This window comes from Phyllobates terribilis, unplaced genomic scaffold (assembly GCF_046119375.1).
Source record: "Phyllobates terribilis strain yellow unplaced genomic scaffold, ASM4611937v1 Scaffold_9__5_contigs__length_417890890, whole genome shotgun sequence".
In the NCBI taxonomy this organism is placed as follows: domain Eukaryota; kingdom Metazoa; phylum Chordata; class Amphibia; order Anura; family Dendrobatidae; genus Phyllobates; species Phyllobates terribilis.
Genome location: NW_027362769.1, coordinates 208479297 through 208505316, shown reverse-complemented (window position 1 = coordinate 208505316; position 26020 = coordinate 208479297). Strand labels below are relative to the sequence as shown.

Below are 26020 nucleotides of genomic sequence, written 5' to 3'. Positions count from 1 at the left end.
ATAAAGAGCCCTGACACACATCACCATCAATGAGTTTAACTGACAAACAAACAAATTCTTCCCTTATCACTCCTAAACACTTTTTGCATAATAATTTGGAACGCGGTGTACATGTGCTTTTCCACAAAACACCAGTGGTTCACGTAGTGAATCTTACAGTTCTAACTTGCCAACCGTGGTCTGTATGGAATTGTTCAATAAAGGGCCCAAAATTAAGATAACATAGATGGGAGAGGTCTCTATGAATAGGAATTCCTAAGTATTTGATACCCTGTGAGGGCCAGGCAAAGGGAAAGTTGGACTGGATGGAATCCTATATGGATTTAGGGAGGGAGACATCGAGGGCCTCAGACTTCGCTGCATTGATTTTAAAATTTTACCATGTAACAAAGTGATCTATTTCAGCCATAACAGCAGGGATGGATATATGTGATTGAGTGATATATACTAGGACATCATCAGCAAATAGAGAGCACTTGTACTCGGTGCCTCCCACCTCAATCCACCTAATATTGGGGTTATGGCGAATTGATGAGAGCAGGTGCTCCGTCACTAGGATGTATAAGAGAGGGGACAGAGGACATCCCTGCCTTGTCCCATTGGTGATTGTGAAAGGTGATGAAAATGTTCTGACGCACCCCCTGGGCCTTGGGACACCCGGAGCCGGACCCTTTTTGGTGGATGCTGGTGGTTGTAGTCTTCGTGGCGGCGATCCGGTTCCGTGGCTCAGGGCGGTCAAACCAGTGGCGGAACTATTTATGTGGTTTTGATGTTTAAATGTCCGACTACGCCACCCGTGGATTGCGGTCAGAGTGAACCGCCGCTACAGGGCAGACCGCTAAGGCTGGTGTTGTGGGTGCAGCAGAGCGTAGCATAACTCCCCACGGGAGGAGTATAGCCTCAGGGCAGTGTATGCGGAGGATGGGGGTGATGGTGCAGGGCAGCAGCAGTAACGACACGGAGTCAGTGATGCAGTTCAGGGCCTTTACTCACAGTTCTTATTATCCAGACCACTTCTGCAGGTAACGGCTGCCCACGTCGTACTGTGCTCACCAGGTGAGGGGCTCAGACAACTCCCAGATAACTTTGGAGCGCTTCACAGGACCCCCTTTGTGTGTCCTTTGTCTGGCCTTTCTTACCAACACTTCTGTCCGGCTGCCTCGGGCCTCCTCTTGGTAAACTTGGCGCCAGTTTCCCTGACCCTATGTGGTGCCTTCCTAGCGGGTGGAGCAAGGGGCTGCGCCACATAAAATGTCAGAGCCTCCGGTTTCTAGCTGAGGGTCGTTTCCTGCCTCCACTAGTTCGGGGACCGGTCTCCCCCTTTGGCCTGACCCCTCCACGCAGGTGGATTCGGGCGTGCGGTGGCGACTCGCCCGTCCGCACCCCTGGGATCCCTTCGTTCCTCGTTCCTGGAGCCTTCTCCGCTCCTCTTCCTTCCTTCTCCCTCTTGCAGGCCTGGGCCTCTGTTACTAGGCCCGCCTCCGGAGCAGAGCTCATGCAGAGCCCCTGCTCCCTGCCACTTCTGCTCAGACTTCTCTGCACTGAACTAAGATAGTGCCCACCTTTTATACTCCCTTCTCAATGCACCCAGGAACTGCTTCCTCCCTGCTCCTGCACTGCAGGGTTCCCCTTCCTCAGTGTTCCCTCCCCCCACTCCAGCCAGGGACAGGGACTGTCGTGCCCATCTCAGGGGCATATTGGTCGCCCTGCCCCACGGCAATGTGGTTTAATGCATGCAGGTGTCGGGTCCTGATCCACACTCCATCCTTATCTGAGAGTGAGATATCACACCTCTGGGTGAGGTGCAATACGTCTGTAGCAACCGAGCCCTAGGTGCTACAGTTCCATTTATCTTCAGCCTAGGTGACGTATTGTGATACAGGGCCGTGATTTTGGCTATAAAAGGGTCCCCTAGACCCCTACCCCAAGCTTTTTAAGAGAATCATATATGGCGTGCCAGGAGACTCTATGGAATGCTTTCTCAGCATCCAACGAGAGTATCTACTTACAAATTTTTAACTGCATCTAGCCCAGGAAATACTTTGTGCCTAGTAGCAGTGTCTGCTAGTCAGCGGATTATCCCGGCTGTTAAGCAAGCTACACCACCTGTAGTTTGGACACTTAATTTTTTCAAAGGAAATGCTTCGGGACCACGGGATACTCAGTGAAGAGCATCAGGAGGCACCCCAAGGCATAGGGGCTGGGACTGGCAGTAGGATGCCTTGCGGTGGACAGCCGAGCTCGATCCTTATAAAAGCTTTTTAACTGCAGCAGCTTTAGTGGACGCTACTGGAGCTGGAATTACGCGGCTGCTGGCATGAGACTTGCCCTCCAATAGATCCTTGTAAATGGATTTAAAGTGTATTCATTCAAATTAGAGGGACAATTTAAATTAAAAAGCTTAGAGCTGCCTCCACCACAGGGGGGCTCTCTCGACCCACCAGCGGACAGGCACCAGTATTGGGAGAGGGGGGCTGGCCGTCAGGGTTCACCGCGGCTCTGGCACAAACCCGGCGACACGGAGGTGGCACGGGCAGGAGCGGACTGGCCGTCTCGGCTTCTCACTTTTTGGATTTTAGAAGGGCATGACATGCCTATATCTGTGTCTCCCCCTCCTTTTACTCCTCCACCTCTTTTCTTTTCGCATGACTATATGTACTTGTCACTTTTCCATGTGTTAGTTGTGTCTTCTGAGCAGTTTGTCAGCTTTTGGACACCTTTGAAGGTGTTTTCTATGTGTTTCTATGTGTTTTTGTTTGCCTGCCATTGGTTTTAACGGTGTTCGAAGGTGTTCGACGAACAGTTCGACGAACAGTTCGGCGAACACACGGGTGTTCGACGAACCGAACCGAACTCGAACACTACGGGGGTGGCTCAACACTAGTACTGATCTGAATAGTTCTGTAACATACACTATTCTTGCTATTAGAAACAGTGAACTATAACTGTAAAAAAAACTGGTTTAGGGCCAAGTGCACATTTAGCTGATGAGCATCCATATATAAAGACCATAAACTATATACATTCTAACTAGAAACATTTTAACACTTCACAGGACACTATATATTTTTTTCTTAAGGGTTTATAAAGAATTAGGTCACATTAAGTTTTTGGCACACGTCAGTGGCTCTGTCACGGCTTCTGTCTAAAGCCCTAAATAAGGCAATTTGGCCAAAACTGTTGACTTTATTGAAACCGTTGTAGTCACTTTGTACCTTGTCTGACCTATTGTTCAACAGTGCTTGTCTTTTGGAGGTGGGCAGAAAAACATAGTTGACTGAGCTTTGGTGCCCACTCAAAAAGGCAGACAAAGCCGAAAAGGAGGTCAGACAAAGCACAAAGTAACTCCATAGGGTTTCATTAAAGTCCATGGCCTCGTCAGCAGTTTTGCCAAAACACATTTTCCATGGCTTGGGAAACCCCAATGGAACCACTGACGTGTAGCAAAGATGTGATGTGAACATGCTCTTAGACAAATATGATTACTTTCAAGAAAAGCCTCACACCCATCCACATATGTTGGCTGGTATTACAGCTCAGTTATATACAGCTCAGTGGCTACAACCTTCCATACCAGTCACAAATCATACACAGGTTTTACACTGTTTTTAGACAGAAACAGTAATGGTATTCCTAAGCCTGGACACAATCTTTAAAGCATCTTTCCACTGTAAATAATATATTTGTTCATAATTTTCACATTTAAAAAATATCACCACTTTCCAGGGTTCAATGGCATTTCCAAAATTCAGACACAAAAGTATAAGGTCATCCTATAGTCCACTCTCTACCAGTACATAACCTGAAAACTGTTTGAGGCAGAATTTTTTTTTCCCAAGATCCATCTACGGCATTTAATACCTCGATCTGCGCAGCAGATGAAGAACGGAAGCTAAAAAATGGAGTCTATGGATGTTATTGCAAAGATGAATTTGAAGTCGCTGGTAAGTCTGTCATTGAGAATATGAGACATGTACTGTGTGTCTTGGATACATATCTCTTCTCCCCTCCTTAAGATTGGACGTCACAGAGCCTTTGATAAAATTGACATCATGACAAAAAGCCTCCTGAAATAACTGCAAATAATTTTAGTATGTTATATTGTATAAGGAACCTGCCATTAGGTTCACGCTGCCCAGGCCACAGACATCATGAATCAGAGTCTGGCTGCACATTGCCGGAAGGTATGTGTTACTCTCAAAAGTTGTGGTGTTTCAGAGTAAACATATTTTGAAGAAACATTTAGGGACTATGTGTCTCCACTGACTAATCTAATGTGGTTCCTGGTGGCTTCTCCCGGCCTTAATCCTTTTGACTAACAGTGGCGCCAATTGGAGTGGGGTGAGAAGAAGCCGCCAATGACCACATTAGACTTTTCAGAAGAAACACATAATTTTTCTCTGAAGCTTTTACGCCAAAACTCTGGCATAAAAATCTTTGAAAAGTTGCAAAATGTGCAACTCGGAGTTCCACGCAAATTTTGCTGTTTTCATATCAGTTTTCATGTCAGTGGGACGGTGGCACGATGGGGTCAGTTCGTCTAATTCATGACAAGCTATGGCATTACTTGTTCCATAAATCTTACTCCAGTCACTGACTGGAGTAAGATTTATGGCGCGGCGGGCAGAGGTGCCAGCCATGTGTAAGTAGCTCATGATGTGTGTGCCTCTTAATGAATTAAGAGGATATGAATCCAACATGCCCCCTCATCAAGACCAGTGTGAAAATCACTGGTCTTGATCAATCGGGGCCATATAACTTAGTAGATGTCTTTTCAAAGTATGTTTGCTCTGAAATGCCACAATTATCCTGCAGTATCTGAATTTCCAAGATTGAACCTTACAGAAAAAAAACATCAAACACTTAAAACCATGAGGAGAACATTTTAAGAGACCGTCATGTACCCCAATTTTATGACATTTCTAGCCAAACACAATCTCAGGCAATAGCTAAAAACATCCAGTAACAGGGATCCTCTATACATTGATATTTCACATACTTTAGAACTAAAAATCCCAACATATTAACAAGAGTGGGGGAAGAGATGTTGCAATTCAAAGTTTAAATATATATGACGCTATATAATACATACGTGTTCACTTTTGTATAGAAATTCATACCTTAGTTTATTGGCTTATCCTGTCCTTTCCTTGGTTTCCAGCTATGACCTCATATCTCCCATATTTGTGCTATGGAATCCTTCTTATATGTACAATATACCATGATGTTTACTTGGGAGAGTCCTTGACAGGGTGATATTTAAACAACGAGTTGAGTTAACAATGGAAGTGATCTTTTGAGGATGTGTTATATATAATGGGGTGTGATTAAATATATTTAGACCCCCTAAATTAATATCAGACCCCAGTACAGACCCCTTTTATTTAATGACTGCTGTATCCATTAATATTCCCAACCGGAGCGTAACTTCAGTGATGATCTGATCAAAGGATCTCAATAAGATGAAGTAGGTGTTCCTGAACACCAGTGCTGCATATAGCATAACATTGAGACCAGCCGAGAAGAAGACTTGTGCTCCCATTAAGGCAGCTGGAGCTCCATCAAAGGGAAATAAAACAAAGGGCACGAGACCCAAAAAAAATATTTGTGATGTCAAAACCATGTTTTGTGCTTCATTGCCATAAGTCACTAGTTATCAGATAACAATTCTCATAATTATAAAACAAAATCAGCTAAAATTTTGTATGTTTTTTTACTAAGTTCTTGAGGCTTTGATAAGAAAACTTTTCATTGTTGAATGGAAAGCAAATAACATCTATATTTTTCAAATTGTAGATGTTGCAGACATACGTCCTGCGCTGACCTGTGATGTCTACGACATGAGAGCTGTATTTCAAAAATGTCAGCTGACGAGTCTGGACATCAATGCTAATAATGTTACTCTGAAAGATGCCGAATGCTTTGGATTTCGTGATGATCCGAGCATGAACACAATTACTATAACATCTCCTATTCATGCAGGAGCATGTGGACTTCAGATAATTGTATGTGACCATCCTATAACCTTTCTTTCCATCTAGTGACAAAATGGTTTATACTGGACTATAGCCCTATACAGAAAAGTTCCATCTCATGTAACAAGAAGGGCAGTCTAACTTATGTTCTTCATTCCCTACATTGCTAATGATGCATTGCCTTCAAAAAAGGGGAGGCCTGTACATACTTTCTAGGTTGTAACCACAAATGAACTGACTTGGGGACCTTCCTCTCCACTGGCCCAAAAAAAAACAATGGATCTTGCCCTATAACATATGTCTTCTTTGTTTTAGGAGAACCACTCATTTTGCTCACGTTACACAGTGATCAAAGCAGTTTTTTTGCTACCAAACTTCAAATACTCTGTGTAGCCTTAAATTTCTGTTTTTTATGGCTTTGTCCAGGCACCGGCCACAAGAGGTGTTTCACGATGGTGACTTGCACGGGTAATTAGCACCGCCTTACTCACTGGGGTTATCGCTTTGCTCCTCCTAGTCTCGGGTCATCTCATTGAGCTGCCTCTTGCAGCCTTTCCAACTCTACTACATCCTACTGCTGCTGCTGGTCTTCAACCAGCTATAGAAAGGTGCGGCCAGACTTTGCAGGACCTTAACTACTTGTGTCCTGCAGAGATTAACTTCCTCAGTCTATCCCTAAGCAGCAGGGGGTTTAATAGGCAGCTCCTCCCATCACTTCTTGCATGAACGTAGGTTCCTTGTTTCCTATCTTTATATCTTGTTGGAGCATGTTCATTCTGTCTCCCCTGCTATTGACCCGGCTCATTTACCACTTATCCTGACCTTTTCACTCTTGACCTCGGCTACATATATTGAACCTGTGCCACCTGCCCTGACCTCGGATTGTCTGACCATGTCTTTGCCTTTGTCCACCTCTACTGTGTATCCATACTTCTGACCCTCTGGTTAGCTGCTGCAGACCCGGGGACTGCCTTGGAGTGGTACCTGGTCACTATCTGTGGCCAAGCCTATCTTCACCATCAGAGGCCCTAGTGAATACCCGGTAGTCATTTAGTTACACCCCTCCAGAGTAAGTCAGGCCAGTGGCGCAGTGGGTGCACACCCACCGTTACGTCTTGCGTTACAAGATGGTGCTAAAAAACAGCCATGAGCAACTAAGTTACACTGTTTCTGTAGCTCCCTTAGAAATTAATGAACTTCTGAGTCACATAAAAAGCATAGCTCAGCCCCACTCAGCTTTTTTGGTATCCTCACCTTCTGTAGTTGGCACATGGACAGAGTTATTACCATTTCAATCTCCGGCAGTCCTATAATGAATAAGTGGTGGTGTACACCATGTACAAAACCAAGTACTCGGGATCAGTGGGGATCCCATAACTAGACTTTCATAAAATCAACAAGTAATCTCCTATGGATAAATGATAACTTCTAATGATGGGAATAACCCTTTAATTTGTAAAATTCTTACTGTGTGACGCCAACAATACTTTTTTGATCTGCTCATGAGTTTCAACTGCTGATTACCCAAAATATATTATTTATCTCGGTGCTGGTGAATTGCAGTAAAAAAAAAGAACTCCTCAGTAAAAAATTGCCTTACACTTTCTAGGATGATACAAATTCTTTTTCAAACAAATTGAAAACCAAGTAGTTTTGTACAAATTTGAGAAAGGGTAGACCTAAAAATTGAAAGTTTTTCGTTTTAGCTGCAATCTACTACCAATTTATTAATTTAATGTTTGCAACTTTATTGTAACAAATGGGTTAAATATTGGTAAAGTATATCAGTCCATGTAACATTTTCCTTCAGTATAAGCCTCTGATTCATTTCTTTACATAGTACTAGTGTTTATTTCTTATATTTATCTAGAAAAATGGAACCAGTGTAACTTATAAAAGCACAATGCATCTTATGTTGAAATCTACTGGGTTAATAGAAAAATACCAAGAACTGACTGTAACAATATTTTGTTCGTATCCACTGGACATGATGGTCAGTCTGAACACAGCAGTGAAACCATTCTATGGGTAACTAATTTATTCAATTTCCTTTCTACATTTGGCCTATTCACCTTAGGCCTCCTTCATATGTACATGTTTCCGGTTCATGTAGCATCCGTGTACCGGAGACAGGTATCCACACGTACCTAATAAATCCTATGGTAATCTTCACATGTCCATGTTTTCACACGGACCGTGTGTCCGTGTGAACCACATGTAGACATGTCTGTTTTTTTCCCGCAGCAAGGATGACAAGGGCCAATATCAGTCTATAAGCCCTTGTAAATCCGTACAGCACAATGTGAAAATAGAGAGATAGATATCCGTCATATATATAATTTGTGCCTTGCATGTGTTGCTTACTGTACATCTATTAACCTAATAAATACATGAAAAAAATGACGTGGGGTAACCTTTTCATATCTACAGCTCCACAAATATCACTGTTGGTGGAACTGGACAACTCACAGCATACATGGCTCTTTATAAAGACAGCAGCTATGTGATTCCATATGAAGGATCAGAAGTTGTGCTGCCAACCAAGTCAATGATGTACGTTGGTGTCTTTGTTCATGGAGGAGATGCTTTTGAGTACGTTCTTGTCATGAGGACCTGTTACACAACGCCTTCACCAAACGCAGATGATCCCTTGAAGTATTATATCATTCAAGACAGGTACAGACTGATAATCTCTCTCATTTAATAGGTGCTAGAAATGCTGAATATATTAATATTACCTAATATCATTATATTAAATTATAATAATGCCTGTTATTAAAAATAGAGGTAATATATTAAGCTATGGAACAGATGCCCAAAAAATCAACTATTTAATTGTTTTTGGAGATCAGCTTCTTATTATGTCAATACTCCTGTTATATTTCCAGTATTAGATCAGATAGTCAGGGTGGACAGCAGTATTAGCAGCCTCTTCTTACCTCAATACTCCTGCCATCTCTAGTATTAGATCAAAAAGAGAGTGGACAGCAGTGTGAGCAGCCTCTTCTTACCTCAATACTCATGCTATCTCTATTATTAGATCAGAAAGACGGTGGACAGCAGTGTGAGCAGCCTCTTCTTACCTCAATACTCATGCCATCTCTATTATTAGATCAGAAAGACAGTGGACAGCAGTGTGAACAGCCTCTTCTTATCTCAGGACTCCTGGAGCCTCCAGTATTAGATCAAAAAGATATGGTGGCAGTAGTATTATCAACCTCTTCTCACCTCAACACTTCTCATATCTCCACTATTAGATAAGAAAGAAAAATGGATGGACAGCAGTGTGAACAGCCTCTTCTGACCTCTGCTTCCCTGGTATCTTCAGTATTAGATCAGAAAGATGGTGGACAGAAATGTGAGCTGCCTCTTCTTACCTCAGTACCTCTGGTATCTCTAGTATTAGATTAGAAAGATGGAGGACAGCAGTGTGAGCAGACTCTTCTTATCTTAGCACCTCTGGTATCTCCAGTTTTAGATCAGAATACAAGGTGGTAAGAACTGTTAGCAGCCTCTTCTTACATCATCACTCCTGGTATTCCCAGTATTAGATCTGATAGACATGGTTGACAGCAGTGTTAGTAGCCTGTTCTTTACTCAGAGACTCTGTTATCTCCAGGATTAGATCAGAATAACCACAGCAAGCACATTTTTCTACACACTTAGGGACGAGAAGGAGATTCCTAGTGCACACAGTTATCTGCCCCCACATTCTAGGACAGGTTTCCGTCAGTGTAACAAGATGGCGGCCATTATAATTCTATAGTAATTATGTCCCTAGACAAAACGATTATGATTTTCTATTTAAGGGAATCTAAGAATTTATTTTAGTGACATTGCCTTTAGCTTTTTGTCTCTTCTCAGAGAACCCTTTTAAAGGGGTATTCAAGCCTTGGACATTTATGGAAAAATCAATAGACTATGCCATAAATGTCTGATATAACTGCATATCACACTGGTGGGTACCACATCTATCTTGAGAACGGGGACCAGTCTGGTACTGCCAAAATGAAGAGATGGCTGTGCATGCTTAGCTTTCCCCATTTACTTATCTGTGAGTTTTGATAATTGTCTGAAAGTTGGACCTTAGCATACATCTTTATCAAACACCAAAAGTATTTGCACCATAAAGACTGACTCTGAGGTTGTTTGCTTTAGAGAAGGGGAACCCAAACCCAGATTCATCTATTTGCTATTGGATGGTGAACACTTGTTACGAACCCTGTCCAGAGGAACTGCACTGTGACAAACAAGGGGTGGAGGTTGACATCCACCATTCCCATATGTGCTGGGTGCCAGAACTGGGCACCATAATTAGGGGCTTATTTTAAGTTAAAAGTAGTGATGAGCGAGTATGTTCGGTTAACCCTTTCGGCGAGTATACTCATGTGAGTACCGAGTATCTTCAGCGTACTCGGTGATATGTTTCAATCACTCCCGTGTGCATGATTTGTGACTGTTTGACAGCTTTAATACATGTGAGGAATGCGAAAGAAACAAGCATTCCTCACATGTATTAAAGTTGTCAAACAGTCGCAAATCATGCACACAGGAGTGATTCAAACATATCACCGAGTACGCTGAAGATACTCTGTACTCGCACGAGTATACTCGCCGAAAGGGTTAACCGAACATACTCGCTCATCACTAGTTAAAAGGACACTTACATCCATCAGAAGGTGATATTTTTATACTTTATAAAAAATATATATTTTTTAAAACTTTTTTAAAGCTGTTTTTTTTTTGCTTCTGGCTGTACTACACATTTAGAAATTCGGTACAAAACATTGTTTTCCCAACCGTGACTACAGAGAGATACAAATCCTTAAACTCAATTGAATGTTAAAGTAATCTAAAAAGTCATATTGGCTTAGATTTCTTAAAACGTCATACTGACTTTGTAGATATTGATTACAGTAATCATTTTTGTATTACTTTCCTCTGTAGCTGTCCTAATAAACAAGACTCAACCATTAGCGTACCAGAAAATGGCGTCTCAAAAAAAGGTCGCCTGTCTCTGCAAGCGATTAAATTTGCTGGCAATTATAGCTATGTCTACATCCACTGTGCTATAAGTCTGTGTGACATCACTGCTGGATCCTGCGCCCCTGTAAGTATGACTGTGCGTTATTGTGGATTACAAGGTTTTGCTTCTTTGCAATTTGCATTTTGTATGAGTTTATAACATTCAATTTCCTTACAATGATATCTTTCCATTATTGCAGTCGTGTTCTGGAATTAGGTCCCGAAGTGCTGAACAAAGCTATATGCTAAGTCTGGGTCCAATTAATCTTAAAGGTAAGTATATCAGTTGTGCGATGATAAAAAAAGGATGAAATGGTATACAGTATAAATTTTCCTTAATAAGTCTTTTTATGCCACATTATACATACCAAAAGAGACATATTTTAAGCCCTTAAGGACCGAGCAATTTTTCGTTTTTGCACTTTCATTTTCCCCTCCCCTTCTTCCAAGAGCCGTAACTTTTTATTTTCCAGTTGACAAAGCAATGTGAGGGCTTCAATTTTGAGGGACTAGTTGTAGTTTTGAATAACATCATCCTTTTTATCATGCGGTGTACAGGAAGATGGGAAAAAAATTCTAAGGCAAGTGAAATTGCCAAAAAAAACCCCCGCAATTCCACAATTATTTTCTGGGTTTTGTTTTCTCTGACTCATTCTGCAGTATAAATGCACTGGGAATATGATTCATCAGGTCATTATGATTATGACGCTACCAAACTTACTTGCATTTTTTTTATATTTAAGTGGTGACATTTTTTTTCAGAAATTAATAAAAAAAAAAAATAGCTTGATAATGAATTATACCTCTGCACTAAAGCTAATCCCTATATAAAAATGTGCTCCATACAAGCTGCTATACCAGAGATGAAGTGTGCAGAAAACGGCACTGGCCCAATAACCAGAGCACAAAAATGTAAGTCTATTAATTGGTGAGTTAAGCACAGGACAATCAATGCAAGCTATGGAAGCATAAATATGAGGCCAAGATGAAAACAGGCTACTTGGTATTATAAAAATTATCACACAAGACGTATCCCACATATATGACATGGATATATACTGTACTTAAAGATGATAGCCTGATAAAAGGGGCCGTCAGAGATAAACACTTTTTACAAATAAAACATATTCCAAGTGAAAATAGTAAAGATAATAAATAAAATGACCACACATGTGGGATGATAAAAGGATAGCAAAGCCCCATTCATCCTTTTAGCGGTAATTGAGGATTCCGGGGTCTGGAAAGTGACGGTGAGTTGTAAGGCTATGTGCCCACGATGCAGATTTAATGCATTTCCACGGCTGCATTTCCGCCGCAAAAATGCATTAAAAATGCTTGTTAAGTTGTCTGCCATGTATCCCAATGATAATCCGCATGGGCTGTGCACATGCTGCGGAAATTTCTGCTATGGATTATCAGTGCGGAAAAATCCACAGCACAACCATTTCTTGTGCGTAATCGGGGCGAAATCGCCGCCATTGACTTGCATTGAACCGCATAACATCCGCATGTATACATGTATGATAAAGGCATTTACATGCATTTCATATAATCCAGGGAATAGGGATGAGCGGACCTGTGGAAGTTTGGGTTCTGGTACCCGACCCGAATTTTAGTCCAAAGTCTCTCTCTCTCGCTCTCTCTTTTGCTCTCTCTCTCTCATGCTCTCTTGCTCTCTTTCTCACTCTCTATCTTGCTTGCTCTCACTCTCTTGCTCTCTCTCGCTCATTCTCTTTCTCGTTCACTCTATTGCTCTGTGTCTCGCTCTCTCTTTTGCTCTCTCGCTGTCTCTCACTCTCTTGCTTTCTAGCTCATTCTCTCTCTCTCTCACGCTTTCTCTCTCTCTTGCATTCTCTCGTCATTCTCTCACTCTCTCTTTTTCTCTCGCTCTCTCGCATGCTCTCTCACTCTCTCGCTTTTGCTCTCTCACGTTCTCGGTCTCTCTCAAGCTCTCTTGCTCTCTCGCTCATTCTCACCCGCTCTCTCTCTCACGCTTTCTCTCTCTCTTGCATTCTCTCATCATTCTCTCACTCTCTCGCTATCTCTCTTTCCGTCTCTCGCTCTCTCTCATGCTCTCTCACTCTCTCGTTCTTGCTCTCTCGTGCTCTGGCTCTGTCGCACTCTCGCTCTGTTGCTCTTTTGCTCTCTCGCTCATGTGCTCTCCTCTTCCCCTGGAACTCTGAACTTTGCAGCAGACTTCCGGGTGAAGTCTGTGTTCAGTATTTAGCACGGTACGAACCCCGAACAAAAGTTCTTGTTTGCTCATCTCTCCCAGGTAACAAAAATTAGAGGCTTTATTAGGGTAATATCAGAGCATAATCACAAAGTAACCTACAGATGTCACCTTTCTTCTAGGAGTTGTCTGTCCTGATACAAAGCCCTTTTCAGTATATGGGTCATTTCTGTCTTCTGTTTGGTAACTTTCATACTCTCTGGATAATTCATGTATTTTTTGTTCTACAGATGAAGTTAAAAACACTCCATCTTCTGGCTGTATTGGTAAGTGTGACATATAGTGGTAAATAAAAATATTCAAACACTACATATGTATTTTTACAACCAGTTTCTCTTTGGTGCTTGAAAAAAATATGTATAAGTGTCTTTCCCCTCTTCTTGGTAACGAGAATGTGATATCAGGAAATTACCTATTGTTTATATCAGGTTTTTATGTTAAATGTATTTTTATTTTAAATTTGATTGTTTTTTTCATATCATTATATAAATAAAAAAAATCAACAATCTGTATTAAAAAAAAAATAGCAGGCTCAGAATCCATTTTTACATAGAAGCCTTTGGAGCTTCTAATCTAAGCATGCTCCAATCTGGGCAAAGGTCAATGTGTATGGTGGATCTTCTTGTGTTATAAGCTGTATATAGAGGAGTCACCTTTCATTGTAATCCTGTCTGCAATAATAATGAAACTGCTAAAAAGTATTCTGTAAAAAATAGGAAGTGTGTGTATAGCATAAGGCTAGAGGTCTATGTGAAAATTGCATGATTTATGTGAAGAATTGAAAAAATATACATAAAAATTACATTTACGATAAAAACCTGATTTATGCACTTGGTCAATTTTTGATAATGCTTTCCCTTTAAGACACTGGAAGGGATGTCATATGAAAGGGAAATACTCTTAACTGTAGGATCAAATTGTTATCGGGGTTTGTTTGTAGTGGGTAATCATGAAGACATATAAGTCTTCACTTGGAGCTGTACCCAAAATATAGTATGTTTTTAAGAAAGGAACTGTACTTTCAACAAACTTTGCAAAAATCAATAGTACAGGCAAGTATAAGAAACTTTGTTATATACCTTACCCGAGAAATCAGAGTCCTTCCCTACTTATTAAGCACCTTTTCCTCTACATCCTGCCTTTGAAACTTGTCATTCAGTGTGAAAATCTGCTTAAATCAGTCTTCATCAGACCAGAGGAACTGCAGGTGACATGAAATATAGTCCAATATACTGTGGGACTAGGAATGAGGATCAGGGAGAGGAAACAGGCAGAGGGAGACAGAAACATCATGCAGAGCTCTCTAACAAGTCTTTTACCTCACCCCAGAGCTAACTAAGATCAAGATAGCTCAGCTCTGCTGTATGATATCCTCAATGCTGCTGCAGCTTATTGTGGCAAAAAAGTGAATGCACAAAAATAAGGAATCCCTCCTAGTGTGCTGTGCTGTGTATGGGAGAGATAACTGCAGCAAGTATTTTCTCCCTGCTCCCAGTGAATTGTACAGAGGGGCTTTAAGCAGTATAATATGTTGTCATATTACAGATATACAAACAATGTTTTTTTATCTAAAAACACATTTAAAACTCAATTGGATGTTAAAACTCTTATTCTAAAATGTTCTATTTTTCAGGCACTCATAAATTTTCTGTGCTCATTGGATTTGTCTTCCTTTTGATGACCCAAGATTGGTTTGACTAGACCTTCAGATGAACCATTGATTGGAGTAACATTTATGTTATCAACTTATCTCTTATCTATAATCCAGTTATGTTCTACAGCATAAATTTTATATTTCTATGTTCTAGTCTTGGATAGCATATACCTCATTGTTGTTTTATCAATCAGCCATTCAAAGCAGACCAAACATATAATACATTGTGCGTAGTATGTACTGAGCATGCTTATCGACATTTAAATACATTAAAAAAATTAGGTGAAACATTACATAAACTGGTTTTTCTTGACTGTTATTGAAGGGGTTTATGCATGACCATATACTCTTGCCTGTATATTCTAAGCATATGGATGTAATTCAATAGAGAACTGTCCCCGCTTAGGACCTTCAGTAACCAAGAAACTGGTCAGACTGGTTAATTTTTTGATGGACTCGAGCTATATATATAAATTAGTTTTCTAAATAGTTGTCTTGTAATTTTCCAGTAAAGTCAGCTTCAGAAATGTCAGCTTCCCAATCAAAACCAGTTCTTTGCTGAGTGTGTCTGAATCTGAAGACGATTGCCTTCATGGCTCCATTCTGAAAATTATGGTGACTGATGAGACAACCCCTTTATGGTCATGAGCTGACCCCCCCCCCCCTTTTATAAAAAAGAGATTGATCTGAGCTAATATTACACTTGGACAGCATTTCGTTATTGGAATTAATTTTCTTACACTTTAATAAGTGCTAATATTATGGAGTCACTCTTAGAATTAGGTATTAATCAACACCGGGATGGTCAATCCATATTACTTTATAGTCAGACTTTCTCACTAATCATTATCAGGGGCATAACTATGTACATGGGTTTCCGTAGAACATGGACACTAGAGCCTAGGGCAGGGGTCCTCAAACTTTTTAAACAGGGGGCCAATTCACGGTCCCTCAGACCATTGGAGGGCCGGAATATAGTTTTTAAAAAAAACAATGAACAAATTCCTATGCACACTGCACATATCTTATTTTGTAGTAAAAAAAACAACACAGGAACAAATACAATATTTAAAATGAAGAACAAGTAAAGTTAAATCAACCGGTATTTCAATAGGTAGGTAACTGTACCCAATAGGCAGCATAGGTCCCCAATAGGCAGGTAAATGTACCCAATAGGCAGCATAGGTCCCCAATAGGCAGGTAAATATCCCCAATAGGCAGCATAGGTCCTCAATGGGCAGGTAAATGTTCCCAATAGGCAGGCTGTTTCCCCCTTATAATGCCATATGCAGGCTGTTCCACCCCTTATAATGCCCCATGCAGGCTGTTCCCCCCTTATAATGCACCATGCTGGATTCCACCCCCCATATAATGCCCCATGCAGCATGTCACCCCCCCATATAATGCCTCATGCAGCATGTCACCCCCCCATATTATGCCCCATGCAGCATGTCACCCCCCCATGTTATGCCCCATGCAGCATGTCACCCCCCCCATATGATGCCCCATGCAGGATGTCCCTTTCCCCCCATATAATGCCCCATGCAGGATGTCCCCCCCCCCTTATAATGCCCCATGCAGGATGTCACCCCCCATATAATGCCCCATGCAGGATGTCACCCCCCATATAATGTCCCATGCAGGATGTCACCCCCCCTCATATAATGCCCCATGCAGCATGTCACCCCCCCATATAATGCCCCATGCAGCATGTCACCCCCCATATAATGCCCCATGCAGCATGTCACCCCCCCATATAATGCCCCATGCAGCATGTCACCCCCCCATATAATGCCCCATGCAGCATGTCACCCCCCCATATAATGCCCCATGCAGCATGTCACCCACCCATATAATGCCCCATGCAGCATGTCACCCCCCCATATAATGCCACATGCAGCATGTCATCCCCCCATATAATGCCCCATGCAGGATGTCACCCCCCATATCATGCCCCATGCAGGATGTCACCCCCCCATATTATACCCCTTGCAGGATGTCACCCCCCCATATAATGACCTATGCCTCCATACATTTAAAAAAAAAAATCCAATACTCACCTCACTTCTCACTTGCTGCCGCTGCCGCTGCTCTACTCTGGTCTGGACTCCAGCGTCGCGGCGGCGTCGTCCCGCTCTGCGCTGCCTGTGACGGCTCAGGGGAGGGCGCGGTGTAAAGACGTCACCACACCCTCTGACCTGAGACGTCACAGGAAGCGCAGAGCAGGAAGACAGCGGATCTGCAGAGGCACGGGGAGAGGTAAGTATCCGCCTGCCGGGGTCCTGAGCAAGCGGGGGAGAAGGGCGGGCGCTGACACCGCTCCCCTCTCCTCCGCCCATAGCCCGGCGGGCCGGATAAAACTCCTCCGCGGGTCGCATGTGGCCCGCGGGCCGTAGTTTGAGGCCCCTGACCTAGGGGATCCAAGTGGTCCCCTTGGGCCATATGAGAACTTCAATACTATCAGTTGGAATCCCTATAGGAGATTTTGCATTGAGGTACATGCGTTTTAAGTTCCACCACTAATCATCATCATAAGACAAGGCTAATCCATCATTGATTTTATTTTTCAAAATTCTTTAATAAATCATAAAGATGTAACCTGAGTAGTTGCTTCTCAGCAAATACTATGTAGTGTCAACGTTTCTAATTTTTATCTTGTTAATAGAAATAAAAAGTAAGCAGCAACTTATAGGACTTTGATTCAGTGTATGAATGTTTTCTAAATTGAAATTCATTTTAGAATATAAAATTTGCTTTTCAGACCAATAAACTTTTTTTGGTATCAATAATTGTGTCTATATACAGTACAGACCAAAAGTTTGGACACACCTTCTCATTTAAAGATTTTTCTGTATTTTCATGACTTTGAAAATTGTACATTCACAATGAAGGCAACTATGAATTAACACTAGTGTTGAGCGAGTATGTTCTATTAATCCTTTCGCTGAGTATGCTCGGGCCGAGCTCAAAGGATTTACAGCAACTCAGTGATGTGTTTGAATCGCTCCCATGTGCATGATTTGCGACTGTTTGACAGCTTTATTACATGTGAGGAATGTCTATTTCTTACACATTCCTCACATGTAATAAAGCTGTCAAACAGTTGCAAATCATGCACACGGGAGCGATTCAAACACATCACCGAGCAGCTGAAAATACTCGGAGCTCGGCCCAAGCATACTCGGAACTGAGCATACTCGCTGAGCACTAACTAACACATGGGGAATTATATACTTAACAAAAAAGTGTGAAACAACTGAAAATATGTCTTATATTCTAGGTTCTTCAAAGTAGCCACCTTTTGCTTTGATGACTGCTTTGCACACTCTTGGCATTCTCTTGATGAGCTTCAAGAGGTAGTCACCGGAAATGGCTTTCACTTCACAGGTGTGCCCTGTCAGGTTTAATAAGTGGGATTTCTTGCCTTATAAATGGGGTTAGGACCATCAGTTGTGTTGTGCAGAAGTCTGGTGGATACACAGCTGATAGTCCTACTGAATAGACTGTTAGAATTTGTCTTTTGGCAAGAAAAAAGCAGCTAAGTAAAGAAAAATGAGTGGCCATCATTACTTTAAGAAATGAAGGTCAGTCAGTCTGAAAAATTGGGCAAACTTTGAAAATGTCCCCAAGTGCAGTTGAAAAAACCATAAAGCGCTACAAAGAAACTGGCTCACATGAGGACCGCCCCAGGAAAGGAAGACCAAGAGTCACCTCTGCTTCTGAGGATAAGTTTATTCGAGTCACCAGCCTCAGAAATCGCAGGTTAACAGCAGCTCAGATTAAAGACCAGGTCAATGCCACACAGAGTTCTAGCAGCAGACACATCTCTTTAACAACTGTTAAGAGGAGACTTTGTGCAGCAGGCCTTCATGGTAAAATAGCTGCTAGGAATCCACTGCTAAGGACAGGCAACAAGCAGAAGAGACTTGTTTGGGCTAAAGAACACAAGGAATGGACATTAGACCAGTGGAAATCTGTGCTTTGGTCTGATGAGTCCAAATTTGAGATCTTTGGTTCCAACCACCGTGTCTTTGTGCGACGCAGAAAAGGTGAACGGATGGACTCTACATGCCTGGTTCCCACCGTGAAGCATGGAGGAGGAGGAGGTGTGATGGTGTGGGGGTGCTTTGCTGGTGACACTGTTGGGGATTTATTCAAAACTGAAGGCATACTGAACCAGCATGGCTACCACAGCATCTTGCAGCGGCATGCTATTCCATCTGGTTTGCGTTTAGTTGGACCATCATTTATTTTTCAACAGGACAATGACCCCAAACACACCTCCAGGCTGTGTAAGGGCTATTTGACCAAGAGGGAGAGTGATGGGGTGCTACGCCAGATGACCTGGCTTCCACAGTCACCAGACCTGAACCCAATCGAGATGGTTTGGGGTGAGCTGGACCGCAGAGTGAAGGCAAAAGGGCCAACAAGTGCTAAGCATCTCTGGGAACTCCTTCAAGATTGTTGGAAGACCATTTCCAGTGACTACCTCTTGAAGCTCATCAAGAGAATCCCAAGAGTGTGCAAAGCAGTCATCAAAGCAAAAGGTGGCTACTTTGAAGAACCTAGACATATTTTCAGTTGTTTCACACTGTTTTTTTTAAGTATATAATTCCATATGTGTTAATTCATAGTTTTGATGCCTTCAGTGTGAATGTACAATTTTTATAGTCATGAAAATACAGAAAAATCTTTAAATGAGAAGGTGTGTCCAAACTTTTGGTCTGTACTGTATAAACATAAACTACACATATATTACATTCAAATCATATAAAGAAAGTACTCAAGAACCAAAATGTGTAAAGTTTTAACAATGTTTTATTAGATACAAAAAATGGATAAAATTCAAAAATCACAATAAAAGTTACAGTGGGAAACCACAAGATGGCAGCACAAGCCCACAATATAGAATGTTGCATTAGGTAAATGCTATAATTTCCACATAGCCGGGAGCATTGATCACATAGAAACCTAATTTCAAACACTATAGAGGTGACCTGCTGGACAATCTGCTAACCCTGGCACATGAATGAAAACTAAATAATCAAAAGAGCATATATCATACCTATTTGTGGGTAGTGAAAACTTAGCAATGATTAGGCCCGGCAATACTTATAAACCTGAGAGCTATATTCAGCAACCTGTGTGGTCTGACCTCACGTTATTTATGTGTTCCCTGTTGTAATTGTCCATCTAATAATTTAAATACCTGCCCTTGTTGGTATGATGCCACCCCCAGATGAAGGCTAACATCGAAATGTGCGTAGGGGCAGGCAGCACTACTCACAAATAGGTATGGTATATGCTCTTTTGATTATTTAGTTTCCATTCATGTGCCAGGGTTAGCAGATTGTCCTGCAGGTCACCTTTATAGCATTTGAAATTATGTTTCAATGTGATCAATGCTCCTGGCTATGTGGAAATTATAGCATTTACCGAATACATCATTCTATATTGTGGGCTTGTGCTGCCATCTTGTGGTTTCCCACTGTTACTTTTATTGTGATTTTTGCATTTTATCCATTTTTTGTATGTAATAAAATATTGTTAAAACTTTTACATATTTTGGTTCTTGAGTACTTTTGTTATATAATTTGAGCTTTTCCTGCACTGAACCTTCTACCGCCTCCATGGTGGTTTGGGATAACCGGTAATGGATTTGTAGATAGATTGTATTTAGGGAAATAACTAGTGATGAGCGAGCACTAAAATGCTCGGGTGCTCATTGTTCGAGTCGACCAAATTGGAATGCTCGAATGCTCAGTCCGAGTAACGAGCCCAATGTAAGTCTATGGGAAACTCAAGCATTTTTCTGGCGGCTCCCCTCGGCGGTCTGCAGAGGGCCTAAAAATTGCCCAAATCGATGGGAACAGTGCTCAAATGACATGGGAACAGCATGGGGAAGACCCCTGGAAGCATTTTTGACTCCCTAGTCACTGCTGTCAACAACGTTGTCAGAGGTATTACTCCACTTTTACGGACTCACAATAAAACATACAAAAACTAAACCAAAATGGCTTTTCCTGGGATATTTTTTTAGGAACATCCTTTCCAGGGTAATGACTTGTATATAAGGCAAAATAAATAACCAAAAACAAAAATGCTCCTCCACACCTTGGGATATGTTCACACATAACATTTTTGATGCGTTTTTGCACTTTTGCTTTGCTTTCAACCGAGACAAATGCATTCACCAGGAAATGTTATTTTATCATTTTACAACCTTATCTGGCCATGTGGTATGTGACACATCATCAGACACATCCTGTTTCACTTATGAAAGAGGGATTGTGAAAATCACAAACATTATTTTTTCAGCCTTACTATTCTTAAAGGGCCAGCAGTCGGCTTTCGCTACTGTTAGAGAGTCATCAGCCGGCTATGCTTTGTTGTTCCCATTATTAACAAGTGGGTCTCCTATACTGTTCTTGAATAAGCAGTGACTGCAATGGCTGCCAAAAATTTTGACGCAACCCAATACCCCTTTGAAGAGACATAGAGGGGGGTCTCAGTAAAAAATACATTCCCATTATAAAGGAGCGGGTCTCCTATAGTGGTAATGCCCATGCTGTGACTGCAAGGGCTGCCAAAACTTGGGAAAATCCCCACTAACAATTTAAAGACACATAGAGCTGGGCCACAGTAACAACATGTTCCCATTAAAAAGGAGAGGGTCTGCTATACAGTTATAGGGTATGCAGTGAGGGTCTCAGTAAAAAAAAGTCCCCATTATAAAGGAGCGGGTCTCCTATAGTGGTAATGCCCATGCTGTGACTGCAATGGCTGCCAAAATTTAGGAAAAACCCTGCTAACAATTTAAAGCTTGGCCACAGTAACGAGTACGACATGTTCCCATTAGAAAGGAGAGGGTCTGCTATACAGTTATAGAGTACGCAGTGAGTCCAACGGCTGTCAAAATTTAGGAAAAACCCTACTAACAATTTAAGGACACATAGAGCTGGGCCACAGTAACGACATGTTCCCATTAGAAAGCAGCGGGTCTGCTATTAAGTTATAGGGTATGCAGTGAGTCCAATGGCTGCCAAAATTTAGGAAAAACCCCATTAACAATTTGAAGACACATAAAGGTTGGCTTCAGTAATGACATATTCTCATTAGAAAGCAGAGGTTCTCCAATACTGTTTGCCTATGCAATAACTTCAATGGCTGTCAACAATTTGGAGGCTCTCCAATGCAAGAGACAAAGAGGTTGGAGGGCCTCCTGAAAACAATGTTCCCATTATTAGGAAATGTGTCTCCCATACTGTTTGCCTATGCAGTGAAGCAACGGCTGCCAAAAATTTGGAGGAGCTTCAATGCCCTTTGAAAGAGACGTAGAGGTCAGAGGGCCTCCTGAAAACAATGTTCCCATTATTAGAAAGTGGGTCTCCCATACTGTTTGCCTATGCAGTGAAGCAACGTCTGCCAAAAAATTGAAGGAACTCCAATGCCCCTTGGAAGAGACATAGAGGTCGGAGGGCCTCCTGAAAACAATGTTCCCATTATTAGGAAGTGGGTCTCCCATACTGTTTGCCTATTCAGTGAAGCAACGGCTGCCCAAAATTTGGAGGAACTCTAATGTCCCTTACAAGAGACGTATGTTGATATGGTACATATGGTGGTGATATGGTGTTGGAGGATGAGGATGCGGAGAAGGAGGAGGACAAGAGCAAATAGACAAAATCAGGAAGCGTATACCCATGTCTGGGTGTGAAGACAGAGGTGCATGGGAATAGAGTTAGACCTCCCAAAAAAAGACACTGTATTTGAGTTTATGCTATGCTGCTATCATTCGGAGGTGTTGAGAAGTTTGGCCCGATCCAGCCCTTTTTATTTTTATAAGAGTCAGCCTGTCAGCATTTTAGAATGCACCTATCGGTTATAATTCCACCGGCGACACTAAAACCCGCTCTGACAAAATGCTAGCGGCAGGGAAGGCCAGGACCTCCAAGGCGTAGAGAGTCAGTTCATGCCACGTGTCCAGCTTATATACCCAATAATTATAAGGCATAGAGGAATCACGGAGGACATTGGTACAGTCGGCAACGTACTCCCTCAGCATCTTCTGCAACTTTTCCCTCCTTGGGAGAGTACCCCGCGCATCAGGGCCTGTGCGATGGGAGGGTCTATGAAAACTGTCCCAGAACTTTGACAGTGTTCCTCTGCCTCTGCTTGATTGCATTTGTGTCTCTCTTGCCTGTAATCCTTGGTTGTCCAAAGAACTGTGACATCTGACGCCAGCGTTTTCAGATGGGAATTTTTTTAATAATTCCACAACAAGGGCCTTCTCTTACTGCACCATGTTATTAGGCCTTTCCTGCAAGGAAATAAGAGACAGAAAGTTCTCCTTGTAGCGTCGGTCTAGAAGTGTCACCAACCAATATTGACTGTCACCCAAAATTTGGACAACGCTAGGGTCACGGAAAAGGCAGCGCAATATAAACTCAGCCATGTGTGCCAGACTGCTAACAGGCAAGACTTCCATGTCCTCACCAAGAGGACGACTGACCATGCTTTCCTCCTCATCTTCCTCCTCTTCCTCCATCTCCTTGTCCTCAGGCCATCCACGCTGAACAGACGGTATGACAGTTGTGCAGGTAGTACCATCTATACTGCAGGAAACTAGCTCCTGTTCTTCCTCCTCCTCTTCCTCATTGTCACCCAATCCACATTGGGATGAGATGAGGCTGGGCTATGTGGAATCACCCTGTTTGCTCCATCTCATCGTGCTCCGTCTGCAATGCATCCTCCTTAATTGTGAGCAGAGAGCGTTTTAGAAGACAGAGAAGCGGGATGGTGATGCTAATTATGGTGTCATCGCCGCTCACCATCTTGGCGGAGTCCTCAAAGGTTTGGAGGATGATACATATGTCTGACATCCATGTCCACTCCTGAATCTTTATGTGTGGAGTCTGACCTGAATAGCGACGGCCTTGTTGATGCTGATAGTCAGCAACTGCCCTCTTCTGCTCAGAAATCCTTCCCAACATCTGCAATGTAGAGTTCCAACGCATGGAGACATCGCAGATCAGTCGGTGAGCTGGAAGCTGCAAACGCTGCTGAAGCACAGCAAAGGCGGCGGAAGATGTAGCTGACTTTCTAAAATGGGCACACAGGTGGCGTACTTTGACAAGCAGATCCGATAGATCCGGGTAGGTTTTGAGAAACAGCTGAACCATGAGGTTAAGCACATGGGCCAGACAGGGTATGTTTGTGAGCTCACCTCGCCTCAGAACTGCCACAAGGTCAACGGTGTCAGCCACAGATCTGCCTGCTCTTTCAGAGCTGTCCACAACTCTTCAGCGTTGTGCGGTTTGTCACCTAAGCATATTAGCTTCAGCCTGTTGCCGCTTGGCCGAGGCAGTGCTGCAGTGCTTCCAGCTTGCGACTGATGTTGTCATTTCGAAGATGGAGGCTGAAGAGGAGGAGGAGGAAGTGGAGGTGCAGGAGCTATAGAATGTGGGGCAACCCTGATTGACCCAGGGAATGCAATTCTCGGTGTCGGGAGGACGTGTTTCGTCCCAAGGTCCGACTGGATCCCAGCTTCCAGTGTGTCGTCAGCGAGATGTAACGTCCCTGCCTACAAGCACTTGTCCATGTGTCCATGGTTAGGTGGATTTTCCCAGTAACTGCGTTGCTGAGGTCACGGCTAATGTTGTGGGATACGTGCTCATGTAATGCTGGGACGACACACCAGGAGAAATAGTGGCAACTGGGGACTGAGTAAAAAGGGATCTCCGCCACCATCAGATTGCGGAAAGCTTCTGTCTCCACGAGCCTAAAAGGCAACATTTGTAGCGCAAGCATTCGTGAAATGTGTGAATTTAGTAGTGTGGCCTGTAGGGCATTGGCTGCGTACTTGCGCTTGCGTTCCAAGGACTGTGGTAGGGACAACTGAACACTGCGCTGGGACAAGGATGTGGATGTGCTTGCTGATGGTGTTAGTTTAGAGTGTTTAATGACAGGTGCAGGGCGGGAGGCATCTTGGCATGCACAATGGACAGGGGATTGGCGTGCACGTACAACAGCGGAACCAGCAGTGGTGTCACCCGCAGACACTGTTGCTGGAACCTGGGGTTTGGCCCACTTAGTCGGATGCTTTACTGCCATGTGCCTGATTATGCTGGTGGTGGTCAGGCTGCTACTTTTGCTACCCCTGCTGATGCTGGCCTGGCAAGTGGTGCAAATGGCCTTTTTGAGGTTATGTGCAGAGTCTTTAAAAAATAACTAGTCTTGGGAAGACCTAACAGTTGTACTGGCAACTTCCATAGTGTTGGAGTTACGAGGAACACTTTCCCTCCTTGTGTCTGTGGCCACCAAACTGCTTCTTCCTGCCTGTTGTGGTGCTACGCCTCCCTCCCCCTGTGTGCTACTGTCCTCGCTCTGTATGTCCCCCTGCCAGGTTGGGTCAGTTATTATATCATCCACCACCTCATCTTTCACTTCTGTACCCTGGTCCTCCTCCTGACTTTCTAGAAATTGTGTCTCATCATCATTATCATCCAGCTCTTGCGACAGTAATTGCACTTTCCCACCATCGTCTTAGTGTGAACGTGTCTGCTCCAATATTTGGGCATCGCTACACACGTTCTCCTCTTGACTCGCTAGAAGCTGGCCGGGCAAGAGGCCCAAAGCTACAAATGGAAAATTGAACAGCTCTTCTGAGTGTCCAAGTGTGGGGTCAGTTGTCTCTGGGCACTCGGCATGGTGAGAAGAAGGAGGATTAGGGTGAGGAATATGCGGTCCAGACTCACGGCTCCTTAGACTTGACCGTGTGGAAGTCAGGGTGGTGGTGGTGGTGGTAGAAAAGTGACTGGAAGAATTATCTGCTATCCAACCAACAACCTTTTGACACTGCTCTGTGTTCAATAGTGGTGTTCTGCGGTCCCCTAGTAATTGGGACAGGAAGGTTGAGCGACAAAATGTGGGTGTTTGTTGTGGCACAATTTCAGCTTGCCCACGGCCACGTCCTCAGCCTCTGCATGCACCATCACCATCATGTCCACTTCCCTGTCCCTTGCCATGCACCTTGCCCATCTTTAATGGAGGACAATATTTTCCACGTTCACAAGAAATGGCTGATTTTGGAACGCAGTTATATGTGATACGTCAGACAGATAACCACAATTTTAG

At 42.9% G+C, this 26020-nt stretch overlaps 1 protein-coding gene across 3 annotated transcripts in view; it reads left to right on the top strand.

Annotated features, from left to right (window-relative positions):
* Positions 1-15186, top strand: part of LOC141162010 (uromodulin-like) — a 49306-nt gene extending 34120 nt beyond the window's left edge. For all 3 annotated transcript variants that reach the window (XM_073647622.1, XM_073647620.1, XM_073647621.1), the window contains 8 exons: positions 3840-3944; positions 5797-6005; positions 7846-8003; positions 8406-8651; positions 10923-11085; positions 11201-11273; positions 13464-13499; positions 14867-15186. In XM_073647622.1, coding sequence (XP_073503723.1) covers positions 3840-3944; positions 5797-6005; positions 7846-8003; positions 8406-8651; positions 10923-11085; positions 11201-11273; positions 13464-13499; positions 14867-14934 — 1058 coding nt within the window. In that variant the 3' untranslated portion in view covers positions 14935-15186. The remainder of the gene's footprint in view (positions 1-3839; positions 3945-5796; positions 6006-7845; positions 8004-8405; positions 8652-10922; positions 11086-11200; positions 11274-13463; positions 13500-14866) is intronic.
* The last annotated feature ends 10834 nt before the right edge of the window (positions 15187-26020 follow it).